The sequence below is a fragment of the Mustela lutreola genome, chromosome 5 (assembly GCF_030435805.1).
Source record: "Mustela lutreola isolate mMusLut2 chromosome 5, mMusLut2.pri, whole genome shotgun sequence".
Classification (NCBI taxonomy): Eukaryota; Metazoa; Chordata; class Mammalia; order Carnivora; family Mustelidae; genus Mustela; species Mustela lutreola.
Window position 1 is genome coordinate 71,611,995 of NC_081294.1, and position 23,716 is coordinate 71,635,710.

The 23,716-nt window shown below is 38.0% G+C and overlaps 1 protein-coding gene across 1 annotated transcript in view; it reads left to right on the top strand.

Annotated features, from left to right (window-relative positions):
- Positions 1-23,716, top strand: part of HSPA4 (heat shock protein family A (Hsp70) member 4) — a 51,815-nt gene that overhangs the window by 20,413 nt on the left and 7,686 nt on the right. Inside the window, exons 5-15 of the mRNA XM_059174571.1 lie at positions 391-490; positions 1,605-1,738; positions 4,239-4,483; positions 12,559-12,635; positions 14,644-14,795; positions 15,308-15,414; positions 15,841-15,974; positions 16,950-17,131; positions 18,359-18,448; positions 21,619-21,771; positions 22,867-22,992. Of these exons, the coding sequence (XP_059030554.1) occupies positions 391-490; positions 1,605-1,738; positions 4,239-4,483; positions 12,559-12,635; positions 14,644-14,795; positions 15,308-15,414; positions 15,841-15,974; positions 16,950-17,131; positions 18,359-18,448; positions 21,619-21,771; positions 22,867-22,992 (1,500 nt within the window). The remainder of the gene's footprint in view (positions 1-390; positions 491-1,604; positions 1,739-4,238; positions 4,484-12,558; positions 12,636-14,643; positions 14,796-15,307; positions 15,415-15,840; positions 15,975-16,949; positions 17,132-18,358; positions 18,449-21,618; positions 21,772-22,866; positions 22,993-23,716) is intronic.

The following is a 23,716-nucleotide window of genomic DNA, read 5'->3' on the forward strand; positions in this document are numbered from 1 at the left end:
TGTTCAAATATATTAATCTTTTCTCCTCCTCTTTTTCTTCTGTATTTTGTGTTACGTTTACAGAATTTCTTCCTATACTGATGGTAAAGACTTCTTTTCCTTCTGGTACTCATCTTTTTTTAAACTGTTACATCTTTGATTTGAAATGTATTTTGGTATGAGGTGTGCAGTAGGGATGGTACCTAATTTTTTCTCTATGTGGTTATCCATTTGTTCCAACACTACTTATTGGATATTCTGACTTTTCCCTACTGGTTTGAAATACTTCCTTGATCACATAGGGAATAAATTGCTCTAGATATTTGAGGGCGTTTCTAGATTTTACTGTTTTGGCAATTGTATTTTAAATGAAGACTCCCTAATAAAAGAAACTTTGAAATCTTTTTGTAGGTTCCTTGTTTCTATACTGATGCAGAAAGACGATCAGTGATGGATGCTACACAAATTGCTGGCCTTAATTGCCTGCGATTAATGAATGAAACAACTGCAGGTAATGGACTGTTAGCATCTGTGACTTGGTGAATGTTGAAGTTTCTGCCATCTTAAAAACCCTGGGGTTTCTTGTTTTCTTTTTTGTTTGCAGCACTTACACTTATGTGCCATAGTATTTTTGGATACTGTGTCACACATAAAGAATTTATCTGACCAGTGCTTTTTTTTTTTATCCACATAGCACTTACTTTAGTACTTAATCACATCCTCCTTTGGAAAGTAACACAGTTACTGCGTGTTCACAGTGTGTTCACAGTGTGTCAGTTTATAGATCGGCCTTTTCTCTAGCCTTGTATAAACATTTGAAAAATTTTTAAAAGATTTTATTTATTTATGTGTGAGAGAGAATGAGCATGAGAAGTGGGAGGGTCAGAGGGAGAAGCAGACTCCGGGAGCCTCATATGGGACTCGATCCCGGGACTCCAGGATCATGACCTGAGCCAAAAGCAGTCATTTAACCAAAGGAGCCACCCAGGCGGTCCTCTCTAGCCCTTTATTTTTTATTTTTTTAAGATTTTATTTATTTATTTGACAGAGAGAGAGATTATAAGTAGGCAGAGACTCAGGCAGAGAGAGAGAGAGAGAGAGGGGAGGAAGCAGGCACCCTGCTGAACAGAGTCTGATGCGGAACTCATCCCAGGACCCTGAGATCATGACCTGAGCTGAAGGCAGCGGCTTAACCCACTGAGCCACCCAGGCACCCTCCAGCCCTTTAATGGACTGAAACTTGTAAAGCAACATCTCAGGGAGAGATACATGGGAATGTTGAGATGGTGCAAGTGTATTAAGAAAGAAATCCTGGCAAGTATGTTTGGAAAAGTAGGGGAAGTAGTTGGGAAAAATTGCCAAAGTCTTTGGAATGAGAAATTAGAAACTGGAATGAGAAATTGGAAAGGTTACGGAGGTCTCAGTGAATGTCAACATTTAATTCTTTGAAGTAACTGCTCCTCATGAATACATTATGCAAAGCATATGAAGAATTTGATTCTTTGTAAAACAGCACAGTGATGCAGTCCTATTCATTGTGTAAGTTTTTTTTTAACTTAAAGTGAATTTTTAATGTACTATTTAAATGATAATGTTACATTGAATTTAATTTGTTTCTTCCGTAGTTGCTCTTGCCTATGGAATCTATAAGCAAGATCTTCCTGCCCTAGAAGAGAAACCAAGAAATGTAGTTTTTGTAGACATGGGGCATTCTTCTTACCAAGTTTCTGTATGTGCGTTTAATAAAGGAAAACTTAAAGTAAGTATTTCCGGAAAACTTTACTATTTATTTATTTATTTATTTATTTTAAAAAAGATTTTATTTATTTATTTGACAGACAGAGATCACAAGTAGGCAGAGAGGCAGGCAGAGAGAGAGGGGGGAGGAGGCAGGCTCCCTGCCAAGCAGAGAGCCTGATATGGGGCTCGATCCCAGGACCCTGGGATCATGACCTGAGCCGAAGGCAGAGGCTTTAACCCACTGAGCCACCCAGGCGCCCCTCTGGAAAACTTTATTACAAGTGTATGGTAATGAGGAATTTATGGGAGATAGTTGAAAAAATAACTTAAAAAATTATGTTTCATTAATGGAAACTAGGCATGAGCCATCTAAACTAGAACCAGGTATGTAGAAGTAGGCTAGAAGCTGTAATTTTCAAGAGTTGGCATGGTGTGAAGCAAAGAACATAGACCTTGAAGAAAAAATCTTGAGATTTCTGATTCTTATTTTTCTAATCTATGATTTTTAGAAAATAATGTTTACCCTACAGGCTTATTAGGATTCTTTAACAGGTAGTCTCTTTGTGTATTTTTTAAATACTGAGTATTAAAGACAAAAGTATTGTTTTCTTGATCTTAAGGTTTTGAGTGTTCTGGGAAAAGAGTGTGGGGACTACAACTTGAATGCCCAAAAAGAAACCATCTGAGAGTGACATTCTAGATTTTTGGAAGTCTTAGAGCTCTAGAGAAAACACTTTGACACAGAGAAGTCTAGCAGTGTTTAAGGCAAGGAGGGCTGAAGAGTTAACATGGTCACATTTGAATTTGCTGGTATATGCCAACTCCATAATCGGATATAAAATCAGTTCTTTTGCTGATTTTGGAAATCTTAGAGCTCTGGAGAAAACACTTTGACACAGAGAAGTCTAGCAGTGTTTAAGGCAAGGAGGGCTGAAGAGTTAACATGGTCACATTTGAATTTGCTGGTATATGCCAACTCCATAATCGGATATAAAATTAGTTCTTTTGCTGATTTTATCTAGAATTTGCTTAAGAACCATTGAGTTTTTGAGTGTTTGCTTCAGTTACTAGGGGTGGGGATCCAGGTTTCTTTGTGCAAAGGCCTCAGTTGTCTCTCCTTCAAATTTGGGGATTGGTAAGGAGGGTCTATCTGTCTCACAATAAGTATTCGTTAGGTTTGGAGGCCATTTTGAGACCCTATTTATTACAGTCCTTTTATTTTGAAAACTAGACTTGGTTTCACTTTATATCTGATATATTTTGTTTCTAGGATTTTTTTTCTTCTTTTTTCAATAAAAAGAAAGTGAATCTCTGAGATGGTTGGAACTAACAGGTTCATGATTTTTACAGGTGTAAATACTTAAACATTTATCACTAATCACTTTATTTCTAAAGTCCATTGTATGCTTTCACTTTTTTTGGGGGGGGGGTGGAGATCATGCACAAGCAGGGGGAACCAGAGCCAGAGAGGGAGAAGCTCAACAGGGAGCCTCATGTGGAGCTCGATCCCAGAATCCTGGGATCGCAACTGGAGCCAAGGGCAGGCACTTAACTGAGCTATCCAGTATCCCTCACCTTTTTAAACAGAAGCTACTGGTCATAATTAGCTTTGGCTTTGGGTCAGAATGATGTGTATTTGTGATTATTTGCCTTCCCCCACCCCCAACAAAATTGTCCTTAATTATCTCCTGTCATTTGTCAGTTTTGCAATTATAATTAAAATTTAATTATAAAAATACTCATTATGAAAACACCCCAAACTTGAAGGACATTTTTGTGGTAAAGCATTCACAATATTAGTACTATGAAGAGGATGCTGTATTTCATTTTAGTTTTTTGAAACAAATTAGGCTGTAATCAGTTCTGTGTCCTGGTTTTTTCTTCACTTAGTATATTAAAATTTCCCCATGATATTTAACATCTTTGAAGAGATTTTTTATTTAATTTTTTCATAAGAATGTAATCATTTTATTTAGCCTACCTTCTATTGAATTGGATTAGATCTAGTTTGTGTCTGATCTCAGGATTTTTGGGTAATGGTTAATCAGAGCTAATAAGACTTTTACAAGTTGCTGTGAATTAAGCTTCTAGCATGTTTCCTGGTAGTAAACTGCATCGAGGTAGGGCTTTGGTATTATTCATAGGTTTGTGACAGCAATAAGACCAGAGCTGTGTAATGACATGTTAGTGCATTTGCCTTGGGTATTTAATTTTAGCTTCTAGTCAGATAGGTGTAGTAGTAAGGGCTTGGATTTTGGAATTGAGGGGATTGGGTTTTGAATTGTACTTCTGCCACTTACTAGTTTTGTGACCTGCAGATTATCTGATGTATTTGGGCCTGTAGCATCATCTGTAAATTGGGGATTATGGTGTCTCTTTTCAAAGTGTTAAAATGACAGGTGGAACATTTCCTTGTTTCAGCTTGAACGTGTCCACTCATAATTTATTAGTTAAATATATGTTATGATAAAATTTTAAATTGGTTTATTTTTGAATTAATAATCATCTGTTTCCCTAAGGTTCTGGCCACTGCATTTGACACAACACTGGGAGGCAGAAAATTTGATGAGGTGTTAGTAAATCACTTCTGTGAAGAATTTGGGAAGAAATACAAGCTGGACATAAAGTCCAAAATTCGTGCATTATTACGACTGTCTCAAGAGTGTGAGAAACTCAAGAAATTGATGAGTGCAAATGCTTCAGACCTCCCTTTAAGCATCGAATGTTTTATGAATGATGTTGATGTATCTGGGACTATGAATAGGTAACTAGACCAGTATTTTGGTGTTAAACTGAACTGTGATTTTTCTGCACTTCTATCAGCTTTTATTTAGTTAAACATTGAAATGATAATGGTTGCTATAAGGTAACTTCTGTAGGTAAAAATTAGAGACCATTCAGGATCCTGCTTTTTTAAAAAATTTATTTTTATTTCTTTTCAGTGTTCCAGAATTCATTGTTTATGCACCACACCCAGCGCTCCATACAATATGTGCCCTCCTTATTACCCACCACCAGGCTTACCCCCATCCCCCTCCCCTCCAAAACCCTCAGTTTGTTTCTCAGAGTCCACAGTCTCTCATGGTTTGTCTCCCCCTCTGATTTCCTCCAACTCACTTCTCTCTACCCCCGCCATGTCCTCTGTGTTACTCCTTAAGTTTCACAAATAACCGAAACCGTATGATAATTGACTCTCCCTGCTTGACTTATTTCACTTAGCATAATCTCTTCCAGTCCCATCCATGTTGATACAAAAGTTGGGTATTCAGGATCCTGCTTTTTACGTAAAGTTGGGTTTGATTATTCTTTTTTTTTTTTTAAGATTTTATTTATTTATTTGTAAGAGAGAGAGAGAGTGAGAGCGAGCACAGGCAGACAGAGTGGAAGGCAGAGTCAGAGGGAGAAGCAGGCTCCCCGCAGGGCAAGGAGCCCGATGTGGGACTCGATCCCAGGATGCCGGGATCATGACCTGAGCCGAAGGCAGCTGCTTAACCAACTGAGCCACCCAGGCGTCCCAGGTTTGATTATTCTAATAATATGGACTAATCTTTTCTGATTATTCCAGTAAGTTGACAGGTACATGGATTATGTGTGAGTTAGTGGTTTTAAAAAAAAATCAAGGCGAGGTACTTTAATGCTGAATAGTATTGGATTTGATTCAGTTGTTGATTCAGAAATTGGTGTTTTTGGGTAGTTCAGGGTCACTTGTGGGCAATAGCTCTTTTTGTACAGTGCTGCAAGAATTCTGGGTAATTGACATTTCATCCTATCCTGTCCTCAAACACCCAGAATGTTACTCTTGACTCTTGGGTTGTTTGCATGATGAGAGTGGTAAGTTCTTTAGGATGTGAACTCTACTGGTAGAAATTTAGGCACAATTGATGGCTTGCTTGGGAGTATGGCCTCAATTACCCTCAAAAAATTGAGATGAAATTGGAATTTTTTTTTTTAAAAGACCAGCAGTCTTTTCTTTTTTTTAACTAATGAAACTGGATTATTTCTGACATTGTAGCCTTTTTTTCTAATTAATTTTTTTGAGGCAAAATTTACATTTTTTATTTTTATGATTGTTATTTTTGAGGATGTTTTGTTTTTACTAAGAGCATGAGCAAGGGAGAGGGAGAAGCAGAGACCTGAGCCTCCACATACCATTTTAAAGTGAAAAACTGGGACGCCTGGGTGGCTGAGTTGGTTAAGTGTCTGTCTTCAGCTCAGGTTGTGATCCCAGGGTCCTTGGATCTAGTCCTGCATCATCCTGCATTGGGCTCCCTGCTCAGCGGGGACCTACTTCTCCCTCTGCCTACTGCTCCCCCTGCTTGTGTGCCCTTTCTCTCGCTCTGTCTCTGACAAATAAATAAATTCTTTAAAAAAAAAAACATGAAAAAGTCTGGCATTAAATAAAAACAAACCCCAAATTGGCATTTTTAATACATTTATGTTGTTGTGCAGTGACCACCTCTATCTAGTGACAAAACGTTTTCATCACTCCAAAGTAAAACCTCATAACCATTAAGCAGTTCCCTTGCCTCTTGTACTGGGCAACCACTATTTTTTTTTCTTAATCTCTATGGATTTACCTATTCCAGATATTTCATATAAATGGTATTATAACTGTTCTGCTTTGTTTGTTTCTGACCTCTTTCACTTAAACATTATGTTTCCTAGCTTCATTCACATTGTAGCATGTGTTGGTACTTTTTTGCTTTTTATGACAAAAAAGAATCTGTATGGAAAACTCACTTTTTTTATTTTTATTTTTATTTTTATTTATTTATTTATTTATTTATTTTTAAAGATTTTATTTATTTATTTGACAGAGAGAAATCACAAGTAGGCAGAGAGGCAGGCAGAGAGAGAGAGAGGAGGAAGCAGGCTCTCCGCCGAGCAGAGAGCCCGATGCGGGACTCGATCCCAGGACCCTGAGATCATGACCTGAGCCGAAGGCAGCGGCCCAACCCACTGAGCCACCCAGGCGCCCTCACTTTTTTTAAAAAAATTTCTTGCATCAACTGATGGACCTTTGGGTTGTTTTCTACCTTTTGGCCTTGAGTATTGCTTCTGTGACTAGTCATGAATAAGTATTTGTTTGACTCTTTTGTTTTCAGTTCTCTTTGGAATAAATGTAAGAGTGGAATTGCTTAGTCATAACACTAATTCTGTGTTTAGTTTTTTAAGGAATTGCCAATTTATTTTCCTCAGCATTTGGACCATTTTACATTCTGATCAACAGTGTATAAGGCTTTCAGTCTCAGCACATCTTTCCTGAGGCTTGTTATTTACTACTGCTTTATATTAATGTATTTTCATCATTTTGATTGTTGGAATGAGCAATAGATTTAAAAAAAAAAATGGAACATGTTAACTGTGTAAAGTTCTCACATGTTGATGACCATTTCCACATAAATACCTGGTTGGGTAGAAATGACCTTAGCTTGTATTTTTCCCTTGATTATCTTGTTTATTTCTTTGAAGGTTTTTTTTTTTTTTTTTAAGATTTTATTTATTTGTCAGAGAGCGAGCACAAGCAGGCAAAGTGGCAGGCAGTGGCAGAGAGAGAAGCAGGCTCCCTGCTGAGCAAGGAGCCTGATGTGAGACTCGATCCTAGGACCCTGGGACTATGCCCGAGCCAAAGGCAGCAGCTTAACTGACTAAGCCACCCAGGAGTCCCTAAAGTTTTTTTTTTTTTTTTTTTTTTTAATATTTATTTATTTGACACACACACAGAGAGATCATAAGTAGGCAGAGAGGCAGGCAGAGAGAGAAGGGGAAGCAGACTCCCTGCCGAGCAGAGAGCCTGATGGGGGGCTCGGTCCCAGGACCCTGAGATCATGACCAAGCCGAAGGCAGAGGCTTAGCCCACTGAGCCACCCAGGCACCCCGCTAAAGTTTTTTTTAAAGTAAACTCTGTACCCACTGTGATGCTCAAACTTAAAACCCTGAGATCAAGAGTCCCATTATCTTAAATGGAGTAATAATATTCTTTTGGCATATAGCATTCCTGTTTAATTGTGACAGTGTACTTTTCAGTTATTTGTTATTTGTTCTTTTTGCTAGCTGCCTCCATTTTTTCTCTTTTTTCTTCTCTGGAATGTCTAATTTACCAGGGTAAATTGGGTTTTGTTGCTGGTTGTTATTGATCTTTTTCCCCCAGGAATGCAGTGTGTGTTTTCAGTATGTAGTTTCACAGCTATTTAAAAACCAAGGAAGTTTTCTTGAATTACATTGTTCAGTATTTGTTCTGTTCTTGTACTTTGATTTTATTCTTTCAACGCTCTTATGTAAGTATGTTGGATCTCTTTTGCTTGTGGTCTGTATTTGCCATTCTCTTTCCATTCATCCCTTTATGCCACTGTTTGGGCAATTTGTCCTTGTGTTATTTCTAGGTTATTTTTCATGTCTGACATTTGTTCTTTTATTTCTAATTCTTAGTTTTTCTAATTCTTTTAGCTCTTTCATTTTCTTTCTTTTTTTTTTTTTAAAGATTTTATTTATTTATTTGACAGACAGAGATCACAAGTAGGCACAGAGGCAGGCAGAGAGAGAGAGAGAGGAGGAAGCAGGGTCCCTGCCGAGCAGAGAGCCTGATGCGGGGCTCGATCCCAGGACCCTGGGATCATGACCTAAGCTGAAGGCAGACACTTAACTGGCTGAGCCACCCAGGCGCCCCAGCTCTTTCAATTTCTTTATCATTTTTTTGTTGACATGTAATTCATATACCATAAAACATGTAAAACTTCAAGAATTCAGTGCTTTCAGTATACTCACAAGGTTGTACAACAAGGACCATGATCTAATTTTGATACGTTTTCATCAGGCCAAAGAGAAACCTTGTATACCCATTAGCAGTCATCTCTATTCCTCCCACACTAACCATAAGCAATTCCTAATCTTCCTGTCTCAGTGGATTTGCATAGTTAGTCTCATTTTTTTTTGTTTTTTATTTTATTTTATTTATTTAAGATTTTATTTTGAGAGAGAGAGAGAGAGGACAGGTTAGGGGAGGGACAAAGTAAGAGGGAGAAGCAGATTCCCTGTTGAGAAGGAAGCCCAATGTGGGGCTCCATCCCAGGACCCTAGGGGTCATGACTAGAGTCCTTAGGCAGATGCTTAACCAACTGAGCCACCCAGGCACCCGTGGTGGTTTTGTTTGGTTTGGTTTTTTAAAGTAAACTACCACCCCCCCAAATGGGGCTCAACCTTATGACACCCCAGCATGGTTCTTAATGTACCACATTGAGGACCTTTTTTATATTCTCTTACTCTCTTGTTCTAGAGTATGCCAACCCCTCCTTGACTTTACCTGCTGTTTTCATACTGGCCTTCTGACTTTTGGTTTATTTTTTCAGGTCTATTATATTTTCAGGTCCATTATATGTCCTGTTGTTTTCCTCTTGCTTACTTTTGCCACAGATACAGATACTTTGAAGGAATTATATAATTATTGATGATTTTTCTTTACCCATTTGTATTTTGGGGTTTGTGGCGAGTATTGTGTTAACCTGTTTTTGTTGTGTTGATGGGGTTTTGGTTTTGCTATTCTAGTTGCTGTGTATTTATTTGACAGGACATGAAGAGATTAAAAAACTGTACTGTTTGTATCCAGAATACACAGAGGTGATTACAAATGAATAATAAAATGACAGTCCAATTAAAAAATGGGCAAAGAACCTGAATAAATATTTCTCCAAAGTACATACAGAAATGGGCAGTTAAGGGTATGAGAAAGATGGTGAACATCATTAGCCCATTGGGGAAATGCAAATCAAAACCATAGTGGGACAACAGTTCACACCCACCAGGATTGCTGTTATCAAAAGCCTTGAAGAGGCTCTGGAGAAGTACTTAAACACTGCTGGTGGAGGGCAAAATGGTGCAGCCATTTTGAAAACAGTTTAGCAGTTGCTTAAAATAGGTTAGAGGTAGAGTTACCATATAATTCTACAGTTCCATTCTTTGGTATACATTCAGAGTAATAAAACACATGCACACAAAAATTTCATGCATGAATGGTCATAGCAGCACTACTCCTAATAGCCAGAAAATGGAAGCCATACAATGGAATATTGTTTGGCAATTTAAAAAATGTGATACAGATGTATGCCATAACATGGATGAACCTTTACAACTTTATGTCAGGTGAAAGAAGCCAGTTGGAAGGGACTATATTTTTTATCATTCTGCTACATGGACTGTCCAGCATGAGTGGGTGCCTAGGGCTGAGGGGTAGGTGAGGGGGTCTGGGAAATAATGGTTAATGGTGACAGAAGTGTTATGAAATTGTGATGATGATTGCACAGCTCTGAATATACTAAAAGTCATATAATTATACATTTTAAATAGTTGAATTTTATAGTTGTGGGAATTAGTTTTCCAAACAAATTTTAAAACAGAAAAAGGCTCTACTACTGTTGTTGCCATCTGTTAAGACTCCTCTCTACAGGATTCTTTGCATTTTTTTATGGTGGAGATTTTTAAACATGCAACAAAACAAAGACTTTCATACTGAACATCCCTGTCCTGCTTTTTGGGTTCTTCTACTTAAAATATTAACTGTACCTATTTATCTATCTATCCATCCTTCTATCTATCCACCAATTTTACTTTTTGATGCACCTCAAACTAAATTGCAGATATCTATTTACGTTTCCCCATGTACTAAAGTATGTATATTAATCAGAATTCACTGTTTCATAGTTCTTGTTTTATTTTTATATAAGGACAGACTCAGGTGTGAAATGTTCTTTTGCTGAGTTTTGACAACGGACCAGTACCCTTCTCAGGAGACAGTCCATCATCTCCAGAAATGTTTCCCCAGGCCTTCATCTCCAGGGACAGCTGCCGAGGGGACTTTTCATTTTAAGGGGTCGGAGATAAAAATTGCCTGTTCGAGGACTTCTTAGAAATGCAAACATCCAGTGTGTAGTCTTGTGTAAGGCTTGGTTTGCTCAGCATAAAATTTGAGATTCATTGAGTAGTTTTATCTATGATTTGTTCCTTCTTGTGTATTGCTGACTAGTGTGCCTTGAGGGTTGGTTTTCTCCTCTTGATGGCACCTGCTTTTTCCAGTTTTTTTGTTATTAGGAAAAAAAACTCATTGTAAACTCTAATCAACATGTAAGAGTTTTAGCTGTTTACATCTTCACCAGTATTGCTGTAGGTGGTCTTAAATTTTTACCATTCTTTTTTTTTTTTTAAAAAAGATTTTATTTACGTACTTGGCAGACTGGCAGACGGAGATCATAGATAGGCAGAGAGGCAGAGAAGGGCGGGAAGCAGGCTTTCTCCTGAGCAGAAAGCCTGATGCTGGCTGGATCCCAGGACCCTATGATCATGACCTGAGCTGAAGGCAGAGGCTTAACCCACTGAGCCACCTAAGCGCCTGAAATTTTTGCCATTCATGTGTGTAAATTTATTTTGTACCTCAGAGATAGAATTAATAAAAATCACACTTCTTTTTTTTTTTTTTTTTTAAAGATTTTATTTATTTATTTGACAGAGATCACAAGTAGGCAGAGAGGCAGGCAGAGAGAGGAAGGGGGAAGCAGGCTCCCTGCTGAGCAGAGAGCCCGATGCGGGGCTCGATCCCAGGATCCTGGGATCATGACCTGAGCCGAAGGCAGAGGCTTTGACCCACTGAGCCACCCAGGGACCCCTAAAAATCACACTTCTAAAGTGTCTGATCAGTGGTTTTTAATATAGTCACAAAATTGGGCAACCATCCCCAAAACCCAATTATAGAATATTTTCATCATCTTAAAAAAAAACCCTGAATGAATTATTGAGGTATAAAAAGACTTGGAGGAACCCTAAGTGCGTAATTAATTGAAGCAGAAGAAGCCAGTTTGAAAAGATTATATACTATTTGATTTCACCTATATGATCTTCTGGAAAAGGCAGAACTACGGAGGCTGTGAAACATCAGTGATCTGCAGGGGTTCCGGGAAAGTGAGGGATAAATAGGTGGAGCACAGAATTTTAGGGCAGTGAAACTATTCCATGTGATACTATCAAGCTGGATACTTAACTATACATGTGTCAAAACCTATAGACCACTTTTAATACTGTCATGTGTTAGTGTTGGCTCATCACTTGTTAGAAATGTGATCACAGCCATGTAAGATGTTAGTAGGGGAACTGGGGCAAGAGGACGAGTGAAGGGTATGGTATTTGAGAATTCTCTGTCCTTTCTGTTTATTTCTCTGTAAACCTAAAACTGATCTTTAAAAAAAAAAAGTGTGTTGAAAAAAAAAAAAGGAAAAAAAGAAATTGTACCCACCAGCGTCTTTCATCATCTGTTCTTCCAGCCCTAGGAACCATTAATCTACTTTCTGTCTACCTATTCTGAACATTTCATGTAAATGGAGTCATACGATATGTATTTTTTTTTTGATTGGCTTCTTTCACCTTCCATAATTTTTTGAAGTTTTATCCATGTTTTAACAACTATGAGCCTCTTACTGTATTCCTTTTTATTCCTGAATGTTACTTTATGGAAATTAGTTCTTTTTCCACTTTTTTGGCTGTTGTGAATAATGCTGCTGTGTGAAGAACATTTATGTGTAAGTTTTTGTGTGGATATATGTTTCCATTTCTTTTGGTTATATACCTAGAATGAAATTGCTGGGTCATATGGTAACATTGTTTAACATTTCGAAGAACTGCCAAATTCTTTTCCAAAATGGCCACACCATTGTATATTCTTACCAGGAATGTATGAGGGATTCATGTTCTCTGCATTCTTGCCAATACTTGTTAAAACCTGCCTTTTTGATTATAGCCATTTATTCTCCCACATAAGAGTGGAATGTGATTTTAAACCTCTTGCCCTTTTCTTCATAGGGGCAAATTTCTGGAGATGTGCGATGATCTCTTAGCTAGAGTGGAGCCACCACTTCGTAGTGTTTTGGAACAAGCCAGTAAGTATTACTGTGACTCAATTGTTTGTATAATCATGGCTCTTTGGAAAATGTTACTTTTTTTTTTTTTAAAGTTACACAGATTTTCATTATATAGATCGCTTACTTCATTGCTGTATTAAGCTTCTATGTGTATCTTTTCTCTGGATCACCGCCCCCCCGCCCCACCTCTTTTGATAATGGTGTCCCGGGAAATTGAATAGTTTTCCCTAGAAAGCTAATTCAGGGGCGCCTGGGTGGCTAGTGGGTTAAAACCTCTGCCTTTGGCTCAGGTCATGGTTCCGGGGTCCTGGGATCAAGCCGCACATTCGGCTCTCTGCTCCGTGGAGAGCCTGCCCCCCCGCTGCTGCCTCTTTGCCTACTTGTGATCTCTGTCTGTCAAATAAATAAATAAAATTCTTCTTCTTTTTTTTTTTAATTTTAATTTTTTTTATTTTTATTTTTATTTTTTTTTAAAGATTTTATTTATTTATTTGACAGACAGTGATCACAGGTAGGCAGAGAGAGAGGAGGAAGCAGGCTCCCTGCTGAGCAGAGAGCCCGATGCGGGGCTCGATCCCAGGACTCTGGGATCATGACCTGAGCCGAAGGCAGAGGCTTTAACCCACTGAGCCACCCAGCCCCCCCCCCCCTTTTTTTTTTTTTTAAGATTTTACTTATTTGAGAGATAGTGAAGCGAGCATGAGCGAGAAGGTCAGAGAGAGAAGCAGACTCCCTGTGGAGCTGGGAGCCCAATGCGGGACTCGATCCCGGGACTCGATCCCGGGACTCCAGGATCGTGACCTGAGCCGAAGGCAGTCCAACCAACTGAGCCACCCAGGCATCCCAAATAAATAAAATCTTTAAAAAGAAAAAAAAAATTAACCCATTAAAAAAAAGAAAGCTAATTCAGACTCAGATGGGTATAAACATCGCATTTATTTTATAGTGGGAAAAATCGTCTTTTGCATTGCTGCTTGTGGTAGTTGTACAGGGTTTTCTGTCTGAATATTTTGCTGACTGAGAAATACAGCCACAAGAGGATGTCACCACATAGCTATTTTAAAAGGATGTTTTAATTTTATCTCTAGCTAAAAGTAGACATCTGATTTAGTAATGTATCACTAATTTTCCTAAAACCTTTAGCATACTTTAACTTGGAGTCCACTGTTGTGTTGGTTGCTAAGTATATCAGTGTTGACATGTACTGTCATCTTGACAAAGGTCAGTTCTTAAATCAGAGTGATTATGTTAAACTGGCATTTTTTTTTTTCCATACTGGGATAGCCCATTTCTTTAAAGAGCCCTTCAAACATATCGTCACTGTTTGTTACATAAAATGAGACCAGGAAATCAGGCGGTGTTGGGAATATTCTATGAGTGAGTGAAGAGCTTTGGTGTGCACCTTTACTTCTTTAAGGTGGAGGCTGTACCTGTGTTAATAATCTACTATGCCTGTGTTCTGGATGAAGTGCTCATGTGGCTAGGTGTGCTTTGAATACGTTTTTCTTTCTTTCTTTCTTTCTTTCTTTCTTTCTTTCTTTCTTTCTTTCTTTCTTTCTTTCTTTCCCTCTTCCTTCCTTCTTTCCTTCCTTCCTTTTCATGTCAGAGGTAACTCAGTATTTCAAGGCCCTCTTATTTTCCCTGTGGCTAACTTAAGTATTGATGTTTTAACAATTTTTTGCATGGGACTGTTTCAGAGATTATGGGGTCTCTGTGCTGTAGGGCATTTAGTATTCATACCTCTGTCCTCTTGAGTTCATGAGAAGTTCTAGTATTGTGCCACACTGCCCCTCTTTCTTGGTGTATCAGAACATACCTATTTTCAGATGCTGCAACTGTGCGTGTCTGTATGTCTGTGTGTATGTGTATGGTGGTGATGAGGGGGTGAAGGAATGGCTGGGTTTTGTTATAGATCTGTAAGTTACTTTGTTGTGTTAAGATGTTACATTGCGCTCTTATTTTGTTGTAAAATACTGATTTAAAAGTTGTTTTCATCTAAGTGTCAATTCTAATAATTTAAAAATAGAGTTAAAGAAAGAAGATATTTATGCAGTGGAGATAGTTGGTGGCGCGACACGAATTCCTGCAGTAAAAGAGAAGATCAGCAAATTTTTTGGTAAAGAACTTAGTACGACACTAAATGCTGATGAAGCTGTCACTCGAGGCTGTGCGTTGCAGGTGAGCTTTCTCTCATAGGGAGCCATCCATTTATAGATCATTGTGCCTAGATGGGATTGCTTTTTCTGTATCTAGCTAGTAATCTGAGGTTAGCTTATTAGCCTGATCTCTGGGTGTAAGATTTTGACATTTTAGTTTTATAATGGATATCAAAGATGGTGTTAAATGGAATTGTACTCTGTAACATGTAGTAACCTGAATTAATTTAGTAGAAACATAGGTAGGCCTGAAATATTACTAGTATTTGGCACATTATCTGTTGTCTGTATATGAAGTAGCATCATACATCAGTTAAGTAAAGGTTTGGATTAATGGAAAAATGGTAAGTAATGGCTAGATAATTAATTTGACAAATGATAGCAGTTTTAAAAACCACTTACACATCATTAAATTATTAATGTGAACACCTAAAAACCGTTGATGGTGGTTTTTTGAAGTCATTTATTTATAGGTCTCATCATAACATAATGTCTGTGCTTCTCATATGGAATTTTTAAAAATTATTATTCTAGTGTGCAATCTTATCGCCTGCTTTCAAAGTCAGAGAATTTTCTATAACTGATGTAGTACCGTATCCAATATCTCTGAGATGGAATTCTCCAGCTGAAGAAGGGTCAAGGTAATAACATTTATTATTTTTATACTTAAAGTTAACTTAGTGTTAAGTATGAGTAAAATATTGCCTTCCATTTCAACTTTTGCAGATTTGTAGCATTTCATTACAGTGCATGAAGGAAAAGTGATGCCTTAATCTTGAGAATAAGTTTTGTGTCCTTACTTAGTTTTATTATAATTGATCCTGCTGAAGTAATTAGTGCCTTTTACGTACTTACTTACGTACTTCCTTTTCTTAAAACTGATTTCATATATCTATCTATGGATATATATGTAAGTCCCCTCATCCCCCTTTTGGAACCTTTTATATTCCAGAAATGACAGATGAGAGAGCATGAGCCATGCAATAATTACAGATGTAGAGTAAATTGGTGAAAGTTTTCAGGAATATCTTAAATTTGTGTGTTTTTGTCTTTTTCCTCCCATCTAGTGACTGTGAAGTCTTTTCAAAAAATCATTCTGCTCCTTTCTCTAAAGTACTCACATTTTATAGAAAGGAACCTTTTACTCTTGAGGCCTATTATAGTTCCCCACAGGATTTGCCCTATCCAGATCCTGCTATAGGTAAGTAGAATTTGAAACTTTAAAAAATGAAAATTTATGTACTTAGAATTGGGAGAGAGCAAGTATTCTGAAATTTGGTATTGAAAATCCCACAAAATAAATCTCTTGTAGGTTGTGACCAGTTCACTACTAGCAGGATGGTTACTGTTTAATTTGATCTCTATTGTGTGGGCAATATTTCTTGGTTAATGCATATAGTGGGTATACCTTGTACATAATGTGATAATACGTAGATACTGAAAAGGAGTTAAACTCAATGTTGACCCTAACACAGAATTAAATGATGGACGCAGAAAATCATTAGAAAATTGTTAAGTCGGTACCCTAGGATATGGAACCATGTTGGCTAGAGTCTTTATAGACCCTTAGAAACTCTTAAAATACGGAAATTGTACTAGCTGAGGAAAGAAACTAGAATTACATGATCATCACAGACTTCGAATACATGAGTAAAGTATTAGGAATATCCTGAATGGCACTTAGAAGCTGTGGGAAGGTTAACGTACTCTGTTTTCCTCATTTGTAAAACAGGAATAAGAATGAGAAATTATATTTTGTGAATTAAAAAGCAAGTAAAAGTTTGGTGTAATAACTGACTCTCGATGTATGTCAGTTTCTTGATAAATGACAGAAACGGTATGGAATCACTAGAGTTTTTTTCAGTAGAGGAGATGTGACATTGGTTTAGGAACTAACCTGGCAGTGGCATATAAAGATTAATTGGAATAAGGGACAAGAGGTAAGAAAATGTTCATAGGGTTAGGAGATGTGTTAGTCCTCAGCTGGGTCAAGTAGTACTAAGAGTTTGACTATTTATGAGAGAAGGAGGAGAAATCTGATGATTTGATTTATTTGAAGTGTCATATTACTGACCTGTCACTGAGAAATGGGCGTAACTTGGCCGTATGGGCTTATATTCGTGTTTGAATTCATCCTCACAGGTTATGTCTTCTCTTCTGTTTCATATGTCCCTAGCTCAGTTTTTAGTTCAGAAAGTCACTCCTCAGTCTGATGGCTCGAGTTCAAAAGTGAAAGTCAAGGTTCGAGTAAACGTTCATGGCATCTTTAGTGTGTCCAGTGCATCTCTAGTGGAAGTGCTCAAGTTTGAGGAAAATGAGGAACCGATGGAAACAGATCAGAATGCAAAGGAGGAAGAGGTAATCTGGCCATTTTATACATTTTAAATTTATGATGGTATAAAGGTGACTTGTCTAGAAATTCTAAGATTGACTGGGTGGCAAGTGAGGAACCTTGTGACAGCTGCCGAGAGTGCACTCTGTCCCCTTATCCCACCACGGATGAACTAGCAGAAGCTCTTCATGCAGTCTATGTAATAGAAATGAAATATAGTGGGTTCTCTCTTCAGACCATGTAATTCTCAAGTTGAGTTGTTTTCGATTCTCATTACTGAAGAATGCTTTGAGTCTTGGTTGATTATTTTCATAAGTTGATTTTACACTCATTTATTGGAATCATATCCTGGGTCTCATCCTTACTGTGCATCAAAATCAAGCTTTATGAAACTACAAGTGTTGGGAGTCTCCAGAGGTCATACTGAGTTCGTCTGGGTGAAGGCCCAGGTGTCATTTATAAAAGCTTCTGGAGTCATTTTTAGGAGCTGCAGACATTCAGAGCTGGTGATTCAAGTCTCCACAAACTTTTTCCTTCTTTGTCACTATTGTCAGGCTTTTTTTTTTTTTTTTTAAAGAATTATTTATTTAATTAAGGGAAAGCATGCATGTATGCATGCAAGTTGGGGGAGGACCAGAAAGAGAATCTTCAAGTAGGCTCCCCACTGAGCGGGGAGCCCAATGTGGGGCTCATTCCCACAACCCAAGAGATGATAATTTGAGCTGAAACCAAGAGTTGGAAGCTCAATGGACTGAGCCACCCAGGCACCCCCATTCTGTTCTTTTTTAACAGAATTCTCAAGGTGTTCACCTACCCTAATGTGCACAATGGTTGTACTTGTGAGGATGAAAAGACTAATTTAAAAACTGCTTGAAAATGTTGAGACTTTTGAGAGAAATTTACTCATGAGGGAGCATGGAGAAACTCCTGCTAGCTTCAGAAATATTGTGTAAAATATTAAGATGAGTACTGCTGTGGTTTACAAAGCATTTTCACAGCCACCCCTGTGTGTATACGGTAGGGTAGGGCAAGTGTTTACTCCATTGTACAGATTTATTAACTGAGAGACAGAGAAGAGAACTTCCTGTTAATAGGTAACATGTGTTATAACTGGAATTTCAGTCTAAGCATCTTGATGGCTGGTAATTGATCAGGAATTCCATACCATGGTATTTTGCCAGTGTGTCATGAAGGTTGCTTAGTCTTTTGTTAGTATTTCCTACTTTGAGGATTTGATGTGACCTGTTTTTCAGAAGATGCAGGTGGACCAGGAGGAGCCACATGCTGAAGACCAGCAGCAGCAGACACTAGCAGAAAATAAGGCAGAGTCTGAAGAAATGGAGGTATGAGTTGTGTTTTAGAGTAGGATTTGTAATCTGTTTACATACATGAGATGCTATGTCTTAGAAGGTAGTTACACAGTTGACCCTTGTACAGTGTGCAGATTAGGGGAACTGACCCTTGTGCAGTAAAAAAAATCTGCATATAACTTGACTCTCCAAAAACTTTACTAGTGGCCTATTCTGTTGACCAGAATAACATGAATAGTTGATTAACTCCTCTTTGTTATAGGTGTTACATACTGTGTTCTTACTGTAAGGTAGACTACAAAAAAGAATATGTTACTAAGAAAATCATAAAGCAGAGAAGATACATTTATAGTACTGTACTGTTACCTCTGCAGTTCAAACCTGTTTTGTTTAAGGGTAAACTGGATTAGGAATTCTTTACATAAATGAAGTTTTTAAGTAAGATTTTGTAGTGAGTTTGGAAATTATGTTTGGCAAGAACTTTGAACTCTAATCCCTTTGGAATTTGGGAAGAATGCACTCAAAAACCATAATTTGACCAGGCTGGTGATTGGTTCATATTGGTTTCTGAATGGCTATTACTCTTTTTCATCCTGTCCATAATTTATTCTTTTTTGATAAATGAGATGTAATTTTTTCAAATTTTTTTACCTCTCTCACACTTGTCTTTTGTCTAAAGATAGTTTTTTAATTTTTATGTATTTATTTATAAAGAGATTTTATCTATTCTTTTGAGAGAGCGCATGAGTGGTAGAAGGGTGGAAGGAAAAACAGACTTCCTAAAGGGCATGGAACCCAATGCAGGGAGGGCCCTGGGGTCACAAACTGAGCCAAAGGCAGACACTTAATGTCCTGAGCCACCCAGGTGCCCCAAAGATAGTGTTTTATTTTTATTTATTTTATTTTATTTTACTTCTTATTAACATTATTATTATTATTTGTTTCAGGGGTACAGGTCTGTGATTCATCAGTCTTAAACAGTTCACAGCACTCACCATAGCACATACCCTCCCTAGTGTCCGTCCATCACCCAGTCACCCCATCCCACCCACCACCCACCACCCACCACCGCAGCAACCCTCAGTTTGTTTCCCGAGATTAAGTGTCTCTTACGGTTTGTCTCCCTCTCTAGTTTCGTTTTGTTTCATTTTTTTTGTTTTCCCGTGATCCTCTGCCTCATTTTTCAAATTCCACGTATCAGTGAGATCATGATAGTGTCTTTTTCTGATTGACTTATTTCAGTTAACATAATACTTTCTAGTTCTAGTTCCATCCATGTTGCAAATAGCAAAATTTCATTTTTGATGGCTACATAGTATTCCTGTGTGTGTATTGTGTGTATACACACTTCACATTTTCTTTATCCATTCATCCGTGTGTGGACATCTAGGCTCTTTCCATAGTTTGGCTATTGAGGACATTGCTGGTATAAACATTCGGGTGCATGTGCCCGAATAATTTGTATCTTTGGGGTAAATACCCAGTAGTGCGATTGCTGGGTTGTAGGGTAGCTCTATTTTCAACTTTTAGAGGAACCTCCAGTGGCCTATTCTGTTGACCAGAATAACATGAATAGTTGATTAACTCCTCTTTGTTATAGGTGTTACATACTGTGTTCTTACTGTATAAACTGCTGTTTTCCAGAGTGGCCTGCACCAGCTTGTGTTTCCACCAACAGTGTAGAAGGGTTCCCCTTTCTCAGTACCCTAGCTAACATCAGTCATTTCTTGATTTGTTAATTTTAGTCATTCTGACTGGTGTAAGGTAGAATCTCACTGTGGTTTTGATTTGTTATTTCCCTGATGCCCAGCAATGTTGAGCACTTTCTCATGTGTCTGTTGGCCATTTGGATGTCGACTTTGCAGAAATGTTTGTTCATGTCTTCTGTACATTTCTTGATTGGATTGTTTGTTCTTTGAGTGTTGAGTTTGATAAGTTCTTTATAGATTCTGGATACTAGCCCTTTATCTGATATGTCACTTACAAATAAAAAGTTTTTTTTTTTTTTTTTTTTAATATTATTTGACAGAGAGAGACACAGTGAGAGAGGGAACACAAGCAGGGGGAGTGGGAGAGGGAGAAACAGGCCTCCTGCCAAGCAGAGAGCCCGATGCGTGGCTTGATCCCAGAACTTTGAGACCATGACCCAAGCCAAAGGCAGACGCTCAATGACTGAGCCACCCAGGCACCCCAAAAGATAGTGTTTTATATAATTAACTATTTACATTTACATATTTACATTTTGTAGATAGTGTAAATAATAAATTTATCCCAGGTATTTATTTAAATGACTCTGTAACATTTTTGAATCCTTTACAATCCTGTTTTTTAATTCTGACTTCCATGTTTTCATGTTTAAGTTTGGTGCCAGTATTTTTTTTTTAAATTCTATTTATTTGACAGAGAGAGAGAGATCACATGTAGGCAGAGAGGCAGGCAGAGAGAGAGAGGGGGGAAGCAGGCTCCCTGCTGAGCAGAGAGCTTGATGGGGCTCAATCCCAGGATCCTGGGATCATGACCTGAGCCGAAGGCAGAGGCTTTAACCTACTGAGCCACCCAGGTGCCCCTGAAAGCATGTTTTTTTCTCACATTATGACATTGTAATATATAGTCTCACTTCGTGGTATTTCTGATTGTGGTATTTAAAAAAGTTTTACAGAGCTTGTAGGTGGTTTCAGTCTGTTACTCATTTTCATATCAATTAATAAAATTCAGTTACTTCCATTTGGCTGTGCAAGTACTCATATAATAGAAAATATAAGAAAATAGAAGGTTTAATAGTGATGATGTGCTGATTGTGGGGTTATGGGAGGGTGTGTGTGTGTGTGTGTGTGTGTGTTTACATAAAGTGCAGTAGTAGTAAGTATATTTATGCTGTGGTGCAGCCAGTGTTCTGAACTTTTTCATTTTGCCAAATAGATACTCTGCCCATTAAACAACAACTCCCCAATTTCTCTCTTTCCCTCCCCCTAACCCTTGGCACCCACCGTTACTTCTGTCTCTGTGGATTTGACTACTCATATAATACTTACTTTAAGTAGTATAATATTTACTGTAACTAGATATTATAAGTAATCATCCCAGATTATTTATATCATTAGAAAACTAATAAAAAACCAAAGCACTCTTGAAAACATGACCCATTTAGAAGTTTAAGATAGTCTGTATACGTGTTTGTTAATAATGATTTCTTGTTATTTTAGACCTCTCAAGCTGGATCAAAAGACAAAAAGATGGACCAACCACCTCAAGCCAAGAAGGCAAAAGTGAAGACCAGTACTGTGGACCTGCCAATTGAGAATCAGCTATTGTGGCAGATAGACAGGGAGATGCTCAACTTGTACATTGAAAATGAGGTGGTTATTTCAGTTCTCTTAGAGCAAGAAGCTAACAGATTAATGTGGCCATAGCATTCAAATGCTTTGTCTAGTGACCTTTTATGTATTTTTAATTGTTCGGAGTTTAAGGCAGTAATTTTAGATTTTTGGATACTTCAAGGGCAAATTCCATGTGATACCGACTCTTTTATGGTTTTATGTGTCTATAGCTAGAGGCTCTCTTAAGAGATCTTTTTTTTTTTTTTTAAGATTTTATTTATTTATCAGAGAGAGGGCGAGAGAGCAAGCACAGGCAGACAGAATGACAGGCGGAGGCAGAGGGAGAAGCAGGCTCCCTGCTGAGCAAGGAGCTCGATGCGGGACTCGATCCCAGGTCGCCGGGATCATGACCTGAGCCGAAGACAGCTGCTCAACCAACTGAGCCACCCAGGCGTCCCAAGATCTTTGACATGTCTTTGGTATAGGGGTGGTATCATTCATGTTGAAGTTTGTGTGTGTGCTTGTTCACTTGAGAGCTTGGGATGTTTGAGGTGGTGGGTCATGGATGTTGATCAGTAGGAGAAATTAAAGCATTAGTGGTAGTGCTGTTTCGTGTATTCTCTTCCTTATTGCTAGTCAGTGTTGAACTCTTGGTACTATGAGTAGTGCAAGGTTTGCCAACCTGGTGCACGAATTACTGAATTGTTGTCTCTGAAGTTTTTCTGTCATGTATTCCTTGGATCTTAGATTTGTTTTACAGAACTGTAACATTTATACTATGAATCATTTGATTTTGTTGGTATTGTATAGTAATCCTACAGCAGAGTATACAACCTTGTGACATGGAGCTGATACTAATAGTTTCTTAAAGTTCTTGTTAAGTTCTTCTTGTTTTTGCTTTTGAATTTCTAAATCTTGATATTTCTATTACTCTTTTTCTAAGATACTCACAGAGCTCACCATTGATCTTCATCATTTATTGGGGACTAATGCTTCCACTTTTCCTTTCTTGGATTATTTGCAGAACTAAAAGGATTTGGGGAAGAAGGAATCTCCACTTTTATAATTACAGTACTTAGTACTTAGGAGGATATTGTCTCAGTTGTCTGAGTATCTCATTTATACTGTTCTCAGGGTAAGATGATCATGCAGGATAAACTGGAGAAGGAGAGGAATGATGCCAAGAATGCAGTGGAAGAATATGTGTACGAGATGAGAGACAAGCTTAGTGGGGAATACGAGAAGTTTGTGAGTGAAGATGTAAGTATGTGCCTACCTACTTGGTGTCTTCTGGGAGCAGCCTTAAATGTGGTAGGCACATTTGTTGACATCTGTAGGTAGACAGTCAAATGATTAAAAATGGTTTTTTTGGGCGGAAAAGTTTTATATATATATATATTTTTTAAATTTGACAGAGACAGCAAGAGGGGGAACACAAGCAGGGTGAGTAGAAGAGGGAGAAGCAGGCTTCCCCCTGAGTAGAGAGCCCAGGACCCTGGGATCATGACCTGAGCCAAAGGCAGATGCTTAACAGTGGAGCCACCCAGAGGCTCCAAGTTTTATATTTCTTATAATGCATTGTTTCCCAAAGTCTTGTCTTCATATGTCACTTTTTTCTTTTTCTTTTTTTGTAATGCATCACTTGTTTGTTTATTTTAAATGAAAGATTTTAATTTATTTAATTGACAGAGATCACAAGTAGGCAGAGAGGCAGGCAGAGAGAGAGAGGAAGGGAAACAAATTCCCCGCTGAGCGGAGAGCCTGATGTGTGGCTCCATCCCAGGACCCTGGGATCATGACCTGAGCCGAAGGCAGAGGCTTAACCCACTGAGCCACCCAAGCGCCCCTTTTTTCTTGTTTATTATTAGCAGCTTTCAAATAGCCAATACAGTGTTTTATATAGGGCACATTTTTAAGAAGATTTTATTTATTTATTAAGATTTTATTTATTTGATAGAGATCACAAGTATGCAGAGGCAGGCAG